The sequence below is a fragment of the Megascapheus bottae genome, chromosome 8 (genome assembly GCF_031878675.1).
Source record: "Megascapheus bottae isolate mThoBot1 chromosome 8, mThoBot2.hap1, whole genome shotgun sequence".
In the NCBI taxonomy this organism is placed as follows: domain Eukaryota; kingdom Metazoa; phylum Chordata; class Mammalia; order Rodentia; family Geomyidae; genus Megascapheus; species Megascapheus bottae.
Window position 1 is genome coordinate 147,779 of NC_143516.1, and position 19,481 is coordinate 167,259.

At 42.0% G+C, this 19,481-nt stretch overlaps 1 protein-coding gene across 1 annotated transcript in view; it reads right to left on the bottom strand.

The window, feature by feature from the left end:
- Window positions 1-3,293: 3,293 nt before the first annotated feature.
- Fam120b (family with sequence similarity 120 member B) overlaps window positions 3,294-19,481 on the bottom strand; it is a 49,314-nt gene continuing 33,126 nt past the window's right edge. The window contains exons 7-10 of the mRNA XM_090337797.1: window positions 16,564-16,770; window positions 15,469-15,577; window positions 9,943-10,029; window positions 3,294-3,827 (exon numbers count right to left, since the gene is read on the bottom strand). Coding sequence (XP_090193923.1) covers window positions 3,787-3,827; window positions 9,943-10,029; window positions 15,469-15,577; window positions 16,564-16,770 — 444 coding nt within the window. The 3' untranslated portion in view covers window positions 3,294-3,786. The remainder of the gene's footprint in view (window positions 3,828-9,942; window positions 10,030-15,468; window positions 15,578-16,563; window positions 16,771-19,481) is intronic.

Here is a 19,481-nt window from a genome sequence, read left to right on the forward strand (position 1 = left end):
TTTCAAGGTCGAGCAGCATAACGATGGTGAAGGGTTTTACTGACTGCTTATAGCCAAATTCACTGTGAGAATGAGAAAAAATACTGGAGTAGAAAGATTTGAAAAAATTGCAGTTATGTCAGAAAAGGGAGTGTGCTGAGGAGGGTGTGGTTGCTAAGGAGGTTGGTATCTCTAAAAGGCCAAATACTTTGTAGTCAACACAAAGACAGTATCTTGACAGCATCCTAGGAAATACCAAGACTCCACAGACCACAGGTTGCACGATGTTCCTTTGAAAAGTAAGCTCATGGGGCACCCTGCCTAAAGATATGCTTCCTGTGATTCAGATATTTGGTTGAATACTCAGCCATGCTCCAAGTAGAATTGTTTTGAATAAGCAACAGAAAGTGACATTATCCAAGTGATGTTGGCTTTTTTCAGGCATGTAGAATACAAGCGTTAAGGTCATGGACTTCCATGCATATTTAAAATGAAGTCCTAGCCGGGTGAGCTACTCAGGAGGCTGAGATCTGAGGATCATGATCCAAAGCTAGCCTGGGCATTAAAGAATGTGAGACTTTTTCCCCCTAGAGCTCAGGACTGAACTCAGGGCCTTGCACTTGCCAGGTAAGGGCTCTTCTGCTAAGCTAAATCCCCAAATCCAAGAACGTAGGATGGAAGCCTTGAGCAGCACCCAGGCCCAGAGTCCAAGCCCCAGGACAGAAAAAAGGCATCCTCTGTTTCTGTAGCAGATTCAAAGTCCTTATAAGCAGCTTCCTGCTTACAGGGTGATGTGTGAAGCTGTGAGAGTGGAGACCTAAGGAAGTGACAAATGCCAGGAGCTTGGAAGATCTGCCGAGGACATTCACAGGCAGCAGGCAGAGCCAGCCCAGGAGAAACCCTGGGTGGGCTGTAGACACATAAGTTTGCAGACTGGAGATAGCCCTAGTGGTAGAGTGCTAGCCTTGCATGTATGAAGTCCTGGGTCCGACTTTTCTGTACAACATACACAGAAAAAGAAAGTAATGCTGTGGCTCAAAGAGTAGAGTGCTAGCCTTGAGAAAGTTCAAGGATAATGCCCAGGTCCTGAGTTCAAGCCCCGGGACTGTCAATAAATAAATAAAATGTTTGCACTGAATGAACACACATATTTTACTGACAAGTGGAAGAAAGTGGCTTTTACAGAAGTCAACTCTCAGTCTAAGGAAGGAGAAATTTTATTTCAAAGTTACACAAATGAGGAGAGAACAGAACTTTTAGGCTCCTATCTGTTATTCTAGTTACTTGAGAGGCAGACATTGCAGATAGAGGCAGGCCAGGCATGGCCTCCACTTGTTACTCCAGCTATGTAGGAAGCGTAGATAGGAAGATGGAGACCCAAAGATGGCCATGGGAAAAAACTGAAGAACTTATCTGAAAAACAACTAGAATAGAAACAACAGTTTAAAACATGGGGTGGAGTGGAGTGGGGTGGAGTGCTCAGGATGATAGCTCAGGTGGTAGAACACCAGCCTAGCAGCCTAGCCTGAAACCAAACAAGAGCAGAAATTGTAAGAGCAGTAATTGTAAGAGCAGTAATTGTAAGAGCAGAAATTGTAAGTAAAAAGAAATGAATATCAGATAAAAATCACTTACTCAGAGAAATAGAAAATAATTTCCATTTCCATAGTCAAGAAACAATGCTTCAGATGGTAAAAAGATTTGCATGGAACACAATTATATATGCAAACATTCTCCTCTAGGGGCTGAAAAGAGATGGCTATGTGTTTTCAAACCTAATAGATACAAATGGCTGGGCACTGGTGACTCACATGTGAAATCCTAGCTACACAGGAGGCTAAGGTCTGAGGTCTGCAGTTCAAAGCCAACCTGGGCAGGAAAGTCTGAGAGACTCTTATTAATCTTCCAAAATCTGAAATGAAGATGTAGCTCAAGTGGTAGAGCACTAGCTTTGAGTGGAAAAAAAAAAAAAGCTTAGGGACAGCACCTAGGCACTGAGTTCAAACCCCAGGAGTGACACCACATGTCAGCTTATGAGTACAATGTATCTTGATCAATCTCATCCCTCCCTTTCATTTACTTTCTCTCATCTCTCCCAACCTCACTCATCCCTTCAATTTTCCTAGTTCCATTTTCACATATGTACACTGAATGTTTATGATTGCGTTCACCCATCTTTCCTCACTCCTTCCTTTCTCCACTCACAGTGCTAGTCCTAGGGCTTAAGCTCAGGGTCTGAGTGCTGCCCCTAAGCCTTTTTTGTTCAAGGCTACAGCTCTCCCACTTGAGCTGCAGCTTCACTTCTGGCTGTTCAGTGATTAGTAAGAGTCTCATGGATTTTCCTTTCCTGGTTGGCTTTGAACTATGATCCTTAGATATAAGTGTTTTGAGCATCAAAGCTTACCAGCGTGAGATATCAGTGCCCAGCATGAGACAGAATTTTAAAGTAGGATGATCAAAGTAATTAATCAATGCAGATATTCAAAATAAGTATGAGTATGTAGAGAAATAGCAGTAACATGAAGAACATCTTCCAGCGACTGACAGTGAGTATCTTCTACATTAACCCAATATCCAGATTCATCGTAGGGCCTGCAGGAACCGTGGGAGGAACCATCGACACTTGCATCCCTTGATGGAGAAATCAGTGAGTTCAAAATTTAAGGAAGACCTTGTTTGTAAGTCTAAACTAGCAGGCTTTCTAAGATCAATACCCACAGATACAGCTCACTATACATTTGAGGATTAAAGTTCTAATTCTTGAATCATCTGAGCATTCTTTCATAAACAGGACTATTCTGATCCATTAAGAATGGTTCTAAAACATGAAAGCTTTTCAGTGTTCACAGATAAAGAACAAATGAACCACTTATTAGCAGCATCCTGAAGTAGGTTTCTTGGCAGCTCAATTCCTGTTTTCTCTTTTCCTTTCTGATTGCATGGAAAACCCAAGCCTGCAATGATGAATGACTAGAGGCAGAAATCTCTCTCCCACTAGGAAGGTAAGAACCCAGTTGCTAATTTCTTTTTCTGCTCAAAAACTTTTTAGGATCCAGAAATAGTTGGAAATTCAAGGGTGTGTTTTCATTTATGTGTGTGTGTGTGTATCTGAGACTCAAACTTAGTATGATGCTTTCATTGACTGTTCTATCATCCAAGCCAGGCCTCCAACTGGGAAACTTAACTTTTGCTTACAATTTCTAAAGAGAAAACAATTTGAGAAATATTATATGGCTATTAGACACCATGTTTTAAAGGCTAATGATTTGGGAAAATAGCCTCATAATACAGTATTAATTTTTTTAAAGGCAAGGTACAGTTAAATGTCAATTTATTCTTTAAAGAAAAACATTAACAGATGTCTTATATACTGGATACAAAGACTGAAATAACATATATGATCCTACAGTAACCATGGCTTTGAAGCATGGCATCAATCACAGCCTGTGAAAGTAACTCAGCAAGCAAATGCTTTTTCACAGTTAAAATAGCATTTTTCCTTCTTTTTCAAGAGTGTTTGGTCCGAGTTGTTCTGTCCATGTGGATGAAGCTGGGAGAGCATCTCTCTTGAGGACCGATTTGCAGGAGGACGTGGTAAGAGGAAACTCTGAAGCTGGTCACCTGTTCTCCATATTCTTTCTAGAGGAAGCAAAGGTGTCTTGCACTAAGCTGGCTGATCCCGATAGGGGATGGAGCAAGTAAATCCTGTATACTCTTATACCACAGTGCAGAAGACTCAGCTGTGAAGGAGAGCATTTTCCAATTCTTCCAAAGATGCAGGCAGGGGAGGGGCTTACCAGCTGAAGCCTAGTACCTCCTCCAATGGTCATTCTCATTCTGTCTACTTCCTGTACCAAACACACAAAACCCAAAATGAGAATGACATCTCTCCAAACACTCACACAAAAACCCCCGCACATTTCTGAATATGCATGAATAGTATGCTGAATTGTATTTGGAGAACAGAACTTTATTCTTTTCTCAGTTGTGGCCACCTGTTAATAAAATTTTGTTCAATAATTATTCCATTAAAGTGGAAGCAATTAATTAGGAGGTAGTGATTTTAGAAGAGGAAAACTGTCAAAAATGTTCCTCTTAACACCAGTTCCAACCATCTGCATATTATCTAGACATGCATTACTGCTAATGACTTTGGAAATGGAAATTCATATGCAGATGGCTGCGGGGGGGGGGGAATGGCTCTCTGTGGAGCCATGTGTGGTTTTTCCAAGGCTGGGCCCCCGGGCTCTCCCTCTCCCCCACACTATGATGGGCCACTTCCTGCCTTTTTGACAGACAGGGGATGTTGAGAGAAGACCTACAGCAGAACTAACCTCTAGTAAAAAGGTCACTGTTTTTGCACACACATCTTAAAAATGATAATTTTCTACAGATATTTTTGTTTTGTTTTGTTTTCTTCAGGCATATGAAGTATGACCTTAACATGCCCTGCTTGATGACTCCTAAGTGTTAGGGCTGACTGTTAAAAATAAATGCTTTTAGATTAGCATGATTTGCACCACCTGTGTTATCTCTTCTTCCTTACCCTTGTAGTCTGTTGGAGCATAAGCTTCCCTAGAATTACCATGAGAAGGAACTGAAGTGAAGAATCACAGGGGAATGACTGTGGAATTTAACAGCTTACCAGCTGGGCTGAGGGCAGCAAAGAAGAAGCTAAAACCTTCTGTGGTTCCCATTTGTTCACAGGCTATCTGGGCCCCAAGCTTTGATGTGTACCCACAACCAGCCAGCCTTTGGTCCTAGGTCCCTGACACCTCAGCTTCTCACCAGCCCCACATTTGTCAATCCAGACAGAGACACTGGAAGGAAACTTGACAATTATGACATTAACTGGACACTCACATTAAGAGTTTTCTTTTAATATAAAGACTTTTCCTGGATGCTTCCTCTAATGAGATTGCTGTATTCTCCAAGAAATAAAATAAAACAAAAACAAATAGAATCCAGCCAATATGATAGTCCTGAATTTAATCATAGCATTTCATGGATAAAGTCAATTGTCTGACCTAGAAACATATCACCACTGACTCTTAACAACCAACCATGTGAAACAAACCCTTTACCCAGAACACCTAGCATCAGAGACACTTGCAGCACAGCAGCATACCAGAACACTTGTGTGTCTTGGAAGGCAATGATTATGACACAATATCATGAAAGGAATCAATTCCTAAGGATTCTACCCAAACCCAACTTGCCAACTAGGTTTGGCTTCTTATCTCAGGTTCCTGGAACCCCAAACTCACATACAAGACAATTCTGAGCTTGTGATTCACCCCAACAAAGCAGAAGTCCCCAGCAAAGAGCTAGGTCTCAGCCAGGTACAGCTTCTAAATGTTTTTCAGGTTCTAACTATTGTGACCCATAGAACTGTTCCTGTTTCCAAGTTGACAAGCACAGAAGAGGCAAGTGTGCTTTTTCGGCCTCATAGGAAGCATACACCCCTTTAGAATGTCTAGTGCATGCAGTTCAGCATGGCTGTGTTGTGAAGAACACTCTTCATATACTTCCTTCCTAGCCTGGAGGAAACAACCCACTCAGTGATGGCACAGTCAGATGGATCAGTCTTCTCACCATTAGGTCCCTGTGAACCCCAGGGCCTGCATGCTTATGAGGCACTGCTCAGAACCTCATCATTTACTTCTTTCTGGGTCATGAAGAACAGCATGTTGTTTCTAGTCATCTTTTTATTTACATATGTAAATTGAAATAAAATGTGTATTACTTTCAATTCACATATGTAAAAATGTACTACAGATGTAGTAAAACACTTGGACATGCAATGGAAAACACGGTGTCATCTACAGAGTCTGTAAGGACCAAGACATCAGTCTCTACCAAGGCCTGTGGACCAGCCTCAGGTATTATCCAACACTGTACATGCTGGAAGTGGCACTTTGGCTCAAGTGGTAGAGCGTTAGCCTTGATCTGAAGAGCTTAGGGATAGCACACAGGCCCAGAGTTCAAGTCCCATGACTGACCAAAAGAAAAAACAACAACAACAACAAAATGAGTGTGTAAAAGTAAAGTAATGTAGGATCTCATGTCAGGAAACCCACAGCCACCAAGACTTCCTTCAGTAGGTATCTGAGTGCTTCTAAGAGGGGCAGTGATGTTCAGCAATTGGACTGCAGCCCTAAACAAAGGTCCTAGGGTTGTGTAGAATACTAAGAACAGAGCTCAGGAAAGTCCTGAAAGAAGAAAGATTTCAGGCAGAGAGAAGATCTTTATTATGTTTGTTGTTGTTATCACTGTTGAACTGTGATCCTCAGATCTCAGCTTCCAGGGCACTTAATATTACAGGTGTGAGCACCAGGTACCCAGTCTTCATTACGACTACCATTTTCCTCAGTGGACTACAATTCTGTTATAAGCAGAAAGGAGTAGGAAAAGCATTCTTTGAAGAGCCTGACACTTGGAAAAGGTTACTTTTTAGAAGCCAGCACTGTCCTACCCTTGAGCCAAGCCCTACTTCCCGTTTTCTAGAAGTTAACTGGAGATAACAGTCTTATGTCCTTTTGTGCTTGCTTGGGCTGGCTTTGAACTTTGATCCTCAGATCTTGGCCTCTCAAGTATGAGACACCACCCAAGCAGTAGTGTCCTTCTTGAAACATGACAGGGGTCTAGGCTTCTAGGTCCTCATGACTTGTATTCCTAGTCTCCTATCTTGTGGTTCTGAGGGACCCACAGTACGGCTGCCTCTATCCCAGGGACAGACTCTGGTCCAGCGGAAGCCAGCATCACCCTCTTACCAGTCCAGAATTCCACTGCCCAATTCTGTATCCATCTGACACATAAATACTGTTAACAGCCCTGGGATTCTGTCAGGACCAGTGAGGACTCAGCCTGAGACTGATCAACAGGTGTGCAGACAGCCTCAAGAAGTGCTAAGGAGCAGGTTCCTCTCTGGCAGGGACCTGGGCTGAGAGTATCTACTTTCTTTTTTTTTTTTGTCAGTCATGGGCTTGAACTCAGGGCCTGGGTACTGTCCTTGGGCTTTCCTCAAGGCTAGAGCTCTACCACTTGAGCCACAGCACCACTTCTGGCTTTTTCTATGTATGTGGTACCAAGGAGTTGAACCCTGGACTTTGTGCATACTAGGCAAGCACTCTACCACTAAGGCCAAACTCCAGGCCTGAGAGTATCTACTTTTTGTCCCAGGGAGAGTCACTTCTCCATTTTCATCTTCGTGAGGAAAAATTTCTGGCAACACTCAAAGTTCTCTGCAAACAGAATTCAAAGAAACCAATTCTTTGTTTTCTTCTAATCCAAGAAGGAGAGCTCCCCTCATCTAATTTAAACATGTCCCTGTAATTTCTGCCATACTACTAAGGAAGGAAATATATCAACACACGTAACATTTTCCCATGCTGTAAAATAAACAAAAGCCCCAAACAAGCAACCACAGTTCATGCACTAGACTGAATTCCTTTTAAAACAGCTTCAATATAAATATTTTAGAAATGCTACAGAATTAATGTAACATTTGAAGCAGCTACGACCTGCAGATATGTGTTGGATCCAGGAATGCCTGTAAAAAGCTGCACTGTAAGAGCATCTAGACAAGACAGAGGGGGTCACCCTGGTCACTCTGAAAGAATAATATGATGTCATTTGCAGGAACATGCATGGACCCAGAACAAATTATGTTAAGTGAAGTAGACCAGGCTCAGAGAGACAAGTGGTATATGTTTTCTCTCATATGTGGAGGCTAGGTCTAAAATACACTGGAATATAATAAATTATACAGGTCTGTAGGCATTCACACACAGTGAAACCAAAGGAGGAGACTCTTAGGAGAGGAACAGAGAGGCACAATGCCTATGTGCAGCTGATCATGCAAAATAGTTACCCAAATAAACTTTAGGACTTGGAAACAAGAGAGGTTTTTTCTTTTTTTTTGGTCGGTCATAGGACTTTAACTCTGGGTCTGGGCTTTGTCCCTAAGCTCTGTTCAAGGCTACCACCTTGCCCCTTGAGCCACAGCACCACTTCCATTTTTCTGGTGGTAAATTGGGGATAAGAATTTTACAGACTGTAGTGCCCAGGCTGGCTTTGAACCTCAGATCTCAGTCTCCTGAGTAGCTAGGATTATAGGCGTGAACCCCTGTACCATGCTGTTTGTTTTTTCTTTTTGTTCTGTGTTTATCTGTCTTGGAATGTAAGAGGAAGCACAGCAATGGAGGGACAAAGAGTGAACAAATGCAGTCGTGGTACTCAATGGACAATGTTGAAAATGAACCATACAACTTATAGGTAGAAATGGGAGGAAAGACTAGGAGTGAAGGAATGGGGTGATATTGTCCAAATACATGTACTCTTTACCTGACTTACGTACCTGTAACCCTTCTGTGTATCACCTTTACAATACAATTTAAAAAAGAACAAGAAACAGAGGAACACAACACATTTTGCTAAGCAGCCAATGCCTGCTCTTATCTAGCAGATCTTGCCCCCATAGGTAAGAGATGTGTTGAACCTCAGTACACTTAGGACACTTCAGACTCCCCAAAGCCTTATCATGCTATACCCTCGCAACTATCCTTCAGTCACAATCTTCTGTCCTCCCTCTTCTGTGGTTTAGTCCAATGAATTGTAGCATCTTCTGAATTAAAAGCAATCTCAATATGCTGGGGTATCAGGAAAGTTACACCGGAAGAGCTTAGCTGGTAATAAAGTAGTGGGAGCCTTGGGCACTGTCTTGTGCTAGAAAGACTCAGGCAAAAGGCCTATTGTAAAAGGTCCAGCTGGGATATGTACAGGTTCAGCTAGCTCAAGGAAATCCAAAGCCAATGTAAATCTGCACTGATGGAACTGAACGGTGCATCTCCAGACACACATCAGAAATTCTGGTGTGCACTGAACTATATGGCAGGCTCTGATATCTGCTAAACCTTCAGACTCAAGAGGTTAAAATTCTTTTTTTTTTTAAATTTAATTTTATTGTCCAGGTAATATAGAGAGGGGCTACAGTTACATAGTAAGGTAGTGAGTACATTTCTTGTGAAACATTCTCTCCTCAGCAGTTACAGTGATGGGAAAGGCCTAAAAGTGCCAACTGTTGAAAAGTAGTGCTGGGTAATAATCTGAGCAACATCTCTATCAGAATATTAAGAGATTGCAAAAGTAAAAACTATTATCAATTTAAAAAGTGTCTGTATGAAAGAATAACTTTAGGTAATAGACTGGCTCTCAAAACTATAAGGAATTTGATTTTAAATACTCTGTATTAAAGTGCTAATTACTATGTACCAAACAGCACAATACAGACAATAAAAAAGATAATCTCTATTACATGTATAAGAAGTCAAGATACCAGAATATTCCTGTTTGTGATTTTTTTTTCCAGCATAAAATAAACTTTTTTTGTGTGTGTAGGTTGTGGGGCTTGAACTTGGCCTGGGCGCTGTCCCTGAACTCTTCAGCACAAGGCTACCGCCCTACCCCTGGGCCTGGGCACTGTCCCTAAGCTCTTCAGCTCTAGGCTACAGCCCTACCCTTGAGCCAAGCCCCATTTCCTGTTTTCTAGAGGTTAAATGGAGATAGTCCCAGATCCTTTTGTGCCAAGGCTGGCTTTGAACCTTGATCCTCAGATTTCAGCCTCTTGAGTAGCTAGGATTACAGATGTGAGCCCCTGTGCCCAGCATAAAATAAACATGCAACCTTTATAAGAGCCTTTCACTGAATAAATTACAAAACTTGTATTCTGAACAGCTGGACGTATTAAAAAAATAAAGTGGCAAAGAAAAATAGACCAGTAGCAAGCAGGGCAATTATTTGTTTCTATTTCATTAACTAAGGAATTGTATAATATCAGACATTTATGCCTCTGCAATCATAAATATATAACCTTCTCTGAAACAAAAGAAATAAAATTTTAGCAAAACAAACAAACAAAAAACAGAGAAGTTGGCAGCCAGTATGGTGGCTTCCTGCACAGACCTTGGTCTCTCCATGGCTGTCCTTGTCTGGAATGGCCGTATGTGGGGCTTGTCCTGTGGGAACTGGAACCCTGTCTCCCCCATCTCCCTGTGGAAACATGGTTCAAGCATTAGCATGATAATGCGTGTCTTATTCCAAGTTTAACAGCATAGGAGTTGTGTTCATGAGGGCCAGGAAGAACTCTTAGACATGCAGACTGAGAGCTAGAATTCAGCCTGGCTCAAGAAAGAACAGCCCAGCCCATCTACCAAATGGGAAGTTCTCACGTGTTCAAGGTGGGCATGGGGAAACAAGAACCCAGAGAAGAACTTGTCATCACATGCCTTCAAAATGGGTTCTCTGGATCCATCCAGACCTGCTTCCAGAAGCAATGGGTCCAGAAGCTACTTCCTCTAACAGAGGAGGTGAGCACACTTCTGGTCCTTTCATCCCGGTCTTCCAGGTGCTATGCTCTTCTATTACTCATAAACTCATCAATACATGCTATTTTGTTTTAGATTTTTTTTTTTTGGTGCTGGTTGTAGGACTTGAGCTCAAGGTGTGGGCACTGCCCCTGAGCTCCTTTTGCTTAAGACGAGGACTCACTTTAAGCCACAACTCCACTTCCAGTTTTCTGGTGATTAATAAGAGACAAAAGTCTCATGGCCTTTCCTGCCTAGGCTGGCTTTGAATCATAATCCTCAGATCTCAGCCGTTCTTTCTGACAGCAGCATAGAATTCCATTGTGTATAAATACCACATCTTGTTGATCCACTCATCCACTGAGGGGCATCCACATTGGTTTCATATCTTTGCTATGGTAAATAGTGCTGCAATGAACATCGTTGTGCTAGTGGATTTAGTATGTCCTTGTTTCTGGACGAGTAGGTAAATGCCAAATAGTGGAATTGCTGGGTCATAGGGGGCTCTATGTTTAGTCTTTTGAAGAACTGCCATACCACTTTCCATAGTAACACATACTTTTTTTAAAAAAAATTTCCACAAATTCCTAAACCCATGACTGATACCATGGGCCATCTATCCCCAAGAAGGCCTAACTACTATCTTGTACTTTTAAAAAGTATTTGACAGTGCCCCACAAATAGGGCCGAAAGACCAATCACAGACACTGGGAAGGAGCCCATTGGGCGCTGCAATTTGTAGCTATAGTGAAGTTTCTTTGGAAACTCAGTTCCCATTCTATTAGGAGTCATTGTGAATATAGGTAACAGGAATCCACTTAGTATGCCCACACTAACTCTGAGATTTCAACAATTAGTGAGGAAAACAGTACCACAACATCTGTGATATGCCAAGAAGCCTCAAGGGTGTAGGAATAGGTTGCTGGAGCCTGGGAAAGCCTCTGATCTTCCCCATTCCTGTCTATTACTGGGGTGGCTGCCATCCTAAGTGCACATTTCCACTTATGTTACTTCAAAAGCCTTCAAAGTTCATCCATTTGTGGTAGATAGAAAGATTTACTCTTGAGCTTAGCAGTAAAGAGTCTTCTACACCCAGATCTTACCTAACGTTCCTGTTCCCTGTTTTATTTTTCCCCACTGAGGTAATATACAATAATTTAATATTGGTCGACTCTATACCACCACTAGACTTCTTTTGCTATAGCTGCAGCAATCGGGCCTTCAGTGATGCCTATGAACGCCATCTTCATCACTGAGCCCCCTCACTTGTCCAGCACTCATAATAAATACCCATTTGTGAAGCATCTCAAATTATGGAGGTCTTTACATGCAGAGTATGGAGTAGCTGACACAGCTACTGCCTCTAGATGCAAACTCACAGGGAGGCCAACTGTATCAGACAGCATGATCAGAAAGGAGCCTGGGCAGGCAAGCTCCTGTAATGAAGGTTGTGTCGAAGCAGCCTCACGTAGCCACAGGCAAGGCCCTTGCCACTTGTCCTATTCTTTAGCAATCTCAATTAGAAACTTAGATCTGGAGTACATGCTGAGTCTCAGGCTGCCAACAACAGGGAATAGGATAAAAGAAACAATAAGATAGACTTTCGTTGTTATTTTGCAAAATGTTTGCTTTAATGTCTCAAATTCTATCTGGAGCCAGCAACAGGAAAAGACTTGGAGAGTGTGGAAAAGATATCTTCCTCTTGGTAGTGGCTACACATCCCAGTGGCTGTCTCATTACAGTCCCTGGGCAGAGCACGGTAGGAATGGGTACCCAGAGGTAGACTGCTGATCATGCCATACACAGCCTCTGAGATGAAATGTGATGGACAGAGATCATGAAGATAACCAGGTAGGCAGAAATTTAAGGTGAATTCTCTTATTCCATAAAAAAAAATGAGGTGTACAGGCTGGCACTAATCCTAGACACATGGAAGGTGGAAATCAGGAAGACTGTCATTCATTATCAGCACAAGCGAAAAGTCAGTGTGACTGCATCGCAACCAATAGCTGGCATGGTGATTCATACACACATGGAAGGATTATGGTTTAACCTTGCCAGAGCACAAATTATCTCAGAAATAACACAAAAAGGGTATAGCTATCAACCAAAGGAGGAAATAGAGAAATACAACTTAAAATTTCATTAACAGCTTGGTATTGGTGGCAGAGATCAGGTAGAACACGACTGAGGATAGCCTGTGCAAAAGGATTCACAAGACCTCATACAAACAGAGAAAAAACAGGACAAGCATGGTGCAAAACTCAGTTATTGTGGGAAGCATAAAGAGGAAGACTATGATCCAGGCTGGTGTGTGTAAAAAAGCAAGACCTGGCCAGGAGTGATGCCTAGTGGTAAAGTGCTTGCCTAGCATGCATGAAGACCAGGTTTGATTCTTTGGTGGCACATACATAGAAAAAGCCAGAAGTGGTACTGTGGCTCAAGTGGTAAAGTTCTATCCTTGAGAAACCCAACGACAGTGCTTAGCTCCTGAGTTCAAGCCAGGACTGGCAAAAAAAAAAAAAAAAAAAAAAAAAAAAAAAAAAAAGCAAGACCCTACTTTAAAACAACCTGAGCAAAAATAGCTGGAGGGGCTCAAGTAGTAGACCCACCTAGAAGTCTAAAGCCCCAGGACCATTAAAAAAGTCTCATTAAACAACCTAGTATGAGGTACAAGAAGAAGTTATCAAGGAAATACGTTTTCATTTCTATCATTTTTTTTTTTTTGGTTGATCGGGGGCTTCTTGAACTCAGGGCCTGGGTGCTATCTCTGAGCTCTTTTGCTCAAGGATAGCATTCTACCACTTTGAGCCACAGCACCACTTATGGTTTTCTGGTGGTTAACAGAAGATAAAGAATCTCATGGCCTTTCCAGCCCAGAGTAGCTCTGAGCTATGATCCTCAGAGTTCAGCCTCCTGAGTAGCTAGGATTACAGGCATGAGCAGCTTCAAATTTGTTTTTTTTTTAATCTACCACTTTTAGAAGTGGGACTATGGCTCAAGTGGTAGAGCACTAGCTTTGAGTTGAAGAGCTCAGGTACAGTGCCCAGGCCCAGAGTTCAAGCCCAACAGCAACAACAAGAAAACAAACAAACTCAGACTGGAGCTGGTGGCTACTCAGGAGGCTGAGGTCTAAATGAGGGTCATGGGTCAAGGCCAGCCAGGCCAGGCATGAAAGTCCATGAGACTTTTTTTTTTGTTCTCATGTTCTTTTTATATTCTCTTTTTATTGTAATTAATAGAAGGGTTACATTATATTCGCCAGATAGAAGGAACATTACTTCACACTGATACTCCTTCTCATGTTTTTGTCCCCATTTCCCTCCCTCCACACCTTCCCCTCATCTTGTTTTCCCCCTTTCCCTATCCTATTTCAAATAACCAAATAAACATATATACAATATACCAGATAACAAGGTAAGATAGTGTAACAATATGAGATAACCAAGGGACAACAAAAGAGATGAGAAATAACAAAGTACATTAAGATAAAGTCCATGAGACTCATCTCCAATTAACTACCATAAAACCAGAAGTGGCCTTGTGGCTCAATGTGCTAGCCTTGACTGAAGAGCTCAATGACAGCACTCAGGTCCTGAGCTGGTCCCCACAACCAACAAAACAAAAAACAAACAACAAAAAAACCAAAACCCTACCACTTTAAAATGCTGTCAAGATATTACCTAACAGATCCCAATCACTGCTGGGGAAGAAGGGAATGATGAGAGGACTTGAGGAAACAAGCTGGAAACATTTATCTATAGTTCAATTGTATTTTGATCTACAATTGGTCATGATGTTTAGGATTCTATTTTTTCTTTTTTTGCCAGTCTGGGGACTTGAACTGAGGGGCTGAGCACTGTCCTTGGGCTTTCTCAAGGTTAGGGCTCTACCACTTGAGCCACAGTACCACTTCTGGATTTTTTTTTTTTTCTGTGTATGTGGTATCAAGGAATGGAACCTGGGTCTTCATGCATGCTAAGCACCCACCACTAGGCCAAATTTTCGGCCCCTAAGATTCTCTATTGTAAGTGAAGATAAAAGCTGTATGAATAATGGAAAAAAGAAATAGCTGAAGTCCTAACTGGTAATACAGTAAGTGTATGGTTGGCCTGTGGTGGTATTTAGGTGAGTGCTCTCCATCTTTTGCTTTTTTTTTTTTTTCCAATCCTGGGCTTAGACTCAGGGCTTGAGCACTGTCCTTGGGTTTTTCCTCAAGGCTACAGTTCTATCACTTGAGCCACAGCATCACTTCTGGATTTTTTCTATGTATGTGGTACTGAGGAATCGAATCTGGATCTTCATGCATGCTAGGCAAACACTTTACCACTAGAGCAAACTCCTGGACACTGCTTTGCTTTTTGGATAGAGTCTTTTACTCTTTGCCCATCTGCCTTGGACTACAATCCTCCTACCTGTGCCTCCAGGGTATGTCAATAGAGGCATGTGTTGTAAGGCCCAGCTTCCCCCATCCCCAATATTGGGATCTGAACTCTGGTTTTTGTGCTTGCTAGGCCAGCACTCTAACCACATCGCTAGCCCTATTTTCTACTGGTAATTTTTTTTTTACTTTAAATGCATTTATTTTTGGTTGAGATAATGTATAGAGGATTTAGTTACATTCGTCAGGTAATAGGCACACGACTTCTCACACATTGATACCCCTTCTCATGTTTTTGTCCCCATTTCCTTCCCCCCACCCCCTCCCAATCATCTTGTTTTCTCCCTTTCACTTTCCTAATCTTTGAGGAAGGGTCTCATTTCCTACTTAGATACATGCCTGGGTGCAACTCACCTATGTTAGGCCACTTAACAACTAGAATAATAGGCCCAGGCCACTGTGTCCAGTTCACTGAGAATGTATTTTGCAAACTTATGTACTTAGGTTGGCTGTGAAATGCACCCCCAACAATTTTAGTCTTTCAAGGAGCTGGGATTAAAGGTGTGAACCATAGGTTCCTGGCTTAGCTTTCTGCCTGGGGCTTGAACAGAAATCCTCCTATCCCTGACTCCCATTAAGAAATGTTTCTTTTAATAAGATAAAAGAAGCAACTGAGTCTACCTTTGACACAACATGGCTCCTAGGACAGTATATGACAGGTGGAGTGCCGAAACCCTTGCCTACCTGTGTGGTGAGAAGTCCAATGTGATTTGCCCACAATGCGTCGGTTTTCCTTTCCGCAAGCTTTGCAGATCACTGCCTTCAGGTTTTGAAATCTGGTGAGCCAAGATCTCTGTAGATAGATCAGATGTAAGTGAGTCAGCTGTGTATTTTATGAAAGGGCCAGATCATGCAGGGCAGGGTCCAATATCAGATAAAGGGGTACAACACACAGGGGGATTATTCCCCACCAATATCAAACTGGTGTGGCTGCTCGGTCTATACCAGGAATTACAACTGCAGTCCTTCAATGTGACCATAGCATCTTGAAGACTGCTTCCTTTATGAGTACCTTGGAAACAGCATCAAATTGATGATGCTGGCCTGAAATACTTGGAGGTACACAGAATAGAAGTGACTAACAGCTGTGACCTTGAGGATCCACAACTCCCATTGCTATCTTTGAAGAACAGGTTTCTTCTTGTTTATAAACTCTTCTAAAGCACAGAAAGGCTTTTGCTGCCTGTGCATTACAGGTTATTTCTAAGCTCTGAGCACTTATAGTACTTGAATTTTGGTGAGAAATAGTGATAGAACACATTGTCAAATGTTTTCCCTATGGTGTGAAACTATGTAGTATTTTATCTAACAAACCAGCATGCTCCCGAGATCACACCGCCTTTGCAACCCTGTGGTAATAAAACAGGGAAATTTTCCAGGAATCATGTAGGAACTGTACTGAAAAAGCTGGAGTTGCAACCAATGTCCCTTTGGACATGGTTAGACTTCAGAATTATTTGCAAGTGTCTCCTGGGTGTCCAGAAGGTCCCTGAGGGAGTGCAAGTTCTTCCCTCTACACATGCTGCACATTCTACAAGGCTATGAGCTGATACTGACGCTACCAGTTGCATGTTTCTGGTACTTGGAAATGGAAGTGCAGTGATGTTAGTTCCATGACGTTTTGAAGCCTAGGTGAGTAGGGATGTTTCTAGGGAGTATGTTTATTTTTCTAAAGCCCTAGAACCATTAGAATAGACAACTCCTCATCTTTCTAATGACTGGAGCTACTGGTTTCAAACTTATTGTTGTTTAATGCAAATAAGACAAAAACCAACTCACATTTTGTTCCAAAAGAACCTCCACAGAATATCCCTTTTCAGACTGTAAGTACTTCAGATGAAAAAGCTTGCCATCAAACACATTCCAAGGCATGAACTCACTCATTGTCCAGGGAAAGCCACATGCACTATTGACCAGCACTAGAGTGGTGAGGCCACGAATGAAGAGGGATCCAAGCTGTACAGCTCTGGGACTGATGTAATCTAACTGCAAAGAGAGACACACTCTGAAATTAAAACAAACAAACAGAGCTCCAGCGGTGTATAGGAAATGCCTGAGGGAGTCTCAGCACTGCAATGCTAACTCCTCAGAAACGATGCTTGCTTATTTAGCATTGAACAGCATACCAGATCTCATCAGTTCTGTTGATTTCAAGAGGCCTTGAAAATCAGCTTCACTGAAGGAGTCTGAGGAGTCCCACCAGAGAGACCATCTTGTTTACCATCCACTGACATGAGCTATAGATGTTCACTCAGGTCTATTCCTCATACAGACCTGCCACTCAGGGGTCTGGCTCCATACCTCTGGGATCCAGACAGAAATGCCCACTGGCAAAACTGCGGCCTATGATGAAGATGGACAAGCTACTTGCAAGATTATTTACTGCTGGGTTTACTACTCTGAAAAACTTTCTTTAAAGGAAAAGAAATAGAGAACATCTGAGGTATCACTTTAGATATGAATAAGCTAGGTTTCTAAAAACCACATTCAGTTAATGCAATGGTATTACTGTAGTAGTAAAAACCGCTCATACATTCCTGTGAGCATGTGTGAGCGAGTGTGTGAGCGTGTGTGTACTGAGGCTTGACTTAGGATCTAGGACCTCTTAACTTTTTTTTTTTTGGCTGAAGACCGGTGCTTTACTACTTAAGCTAACATCTCTACTTTTAGCTTTTCACTGGTTGCCAGTAATCTAAAGGACTTTCCTGCTGGGGCTGGTTTCCAGCTTCCTGAGTAGCTAGGATTATAGGTGTAAAAAGCATGGGTACCCACCTAAAAACCTTATTTTATCTGTTTACTTATTGGCCAGTTCTGATGCTTGAATTCAGGCCTGGGCACTGTCCTTGAGCTTTTTTTTTTTTTTTCTTTTTGTGGGTCATAGGGCTTGACTTTTGGGCCTGGGCACTGTCCCTGAGCTCTTCAGCTCAAGGCTACTGCCCTACCCCTGGGCGTTGTCCCTGAGCTCTTTAGGGTTAGGCTACCACCCTAACCCTTGAGCCCCCCTTCCTGTTTTATAGTGGTTAATTGGAGATAAGAGTCTCATAGTCTTTAGTGCCCAGGCTGGCTTTGAACCACGATCCTTAGATCTCAGCCTCCTGAGTAGCTAGGATTATAGGCGTCAGCCACTATACCTGACTCTTTCTTGACCTTTCTTAAGGCTAGCGCTCTACCATTTGAGCCACAGCACCACTTCTGGTTTATTTTTTCTTTTTTGCCAGTCCTGAGCCTTGAACTCAGGCTTTCTCAAGGCTAACAGTCTACCACTTGAGCCACAGAACCACTTTTGGCTTTTTTCTGTGTATGTGGTACCAAGGAATCGAACCCAGAGCTTCATACATACTACACAAGCAGTCTACCATTAGGTCATACTCCTGGCACCCATAAACCTTATTTTAAATAAATACAACTTCAAAATAAAATAGCATACATAAACCAAAAGACTGATGGCTAATTTTACAAATCAAGAATGTCATAGCCACATGAAATATTTCTTTTCCTAGCCAAATCCACCTTGATGTTTAATGTTCTTCCTGGCCTTGCAGAGTGTCACTGGTGTTGCAGGGGCCTCCTGTATCCCACCAGAGACTGTAGATAGATATCCTTCATGGACCTGGCTGGCCTTGGTGACCCCACTCAGGTATCAACAAGGTGAATGTCCAAGTCAACAAGTTAAGCACAATAAAATCAAGTATCTTCAGGATACCTACATTGATCATATTACCCAAACACATTAAATTACATATCTCAGGCAGCTTATGAAAGTAAAATAAATTAGGAGGGAGTTACAGATGTTTTATGCCCTTTCTAAGCAATGTTTTACTTATTAAACAAAGTTTAGTCATTATTTTAAGATAAGTAGCATGAACCAGGATTATCCAGTGTATATTTAGTCAAATTTAAAAAAATGATTTATTTAAAAAGCGACGTAATGAGTACATTTCTTTTTGAACAGTGCCACCCCTTCCCCTCTCTCTTCAGTTTTCCCTCCCATCCCCATCCACAGTTCACTTCAACAGTGTCTAGTCAGTATCACTGCTGTATCTGTCCACCCTTTGTCCCTCCATTTCTTTGCCCCCCGACCCTTCCAAAGACAGACAAATGAACAATTAAAAGGAAATGAAAACAAAAATAGCAAAAAAAAGAAAGAAAATAAAACTTGTTTTCATTTCTGGAGTTTATTTTGATAAGTATTATATTATTATTATAATTTGCCAGTCCCAGTGCTTGAGCTCAGGGCCTGAGTAACGTCCTTGGGCTTTCTCAAGGCTAGCGCTCTATCACTTAAGCCACAGCACTACTTCCAGCTTTTTCTATGTATGCGGTACTGAGAAATCAAACCCAGGTTTTCATGCATGCTAGGTCAAATTCCCAGCTCTGATAAATATTATTTTATATGGTCAGGTGCACATATTGTGCCTCTATCTTCTTCTTCTAAGAATGTCCTCCTTGGGGCCGGGAGTTTGGCCTAGTGGTAGAGTGCTTGCCTAGCATGCACGAAGACCCAGGTTCGATCCTTGGTACCCCACATACATAGCAAAAAGCTGGAAGTGGTGCTGAGGCTCAAGTGATAGAGTGCTAGCCTTGAGAAAGTCCAAGGACAGTGCTCAAGCCCTGAGCTCAAGCCCAGGACTGGCAAAAAAAAAAAAAAAAAAAAAAAAAAAAAGAATGTCCTCCTTTTGGTTACTGTGTGTTAATGC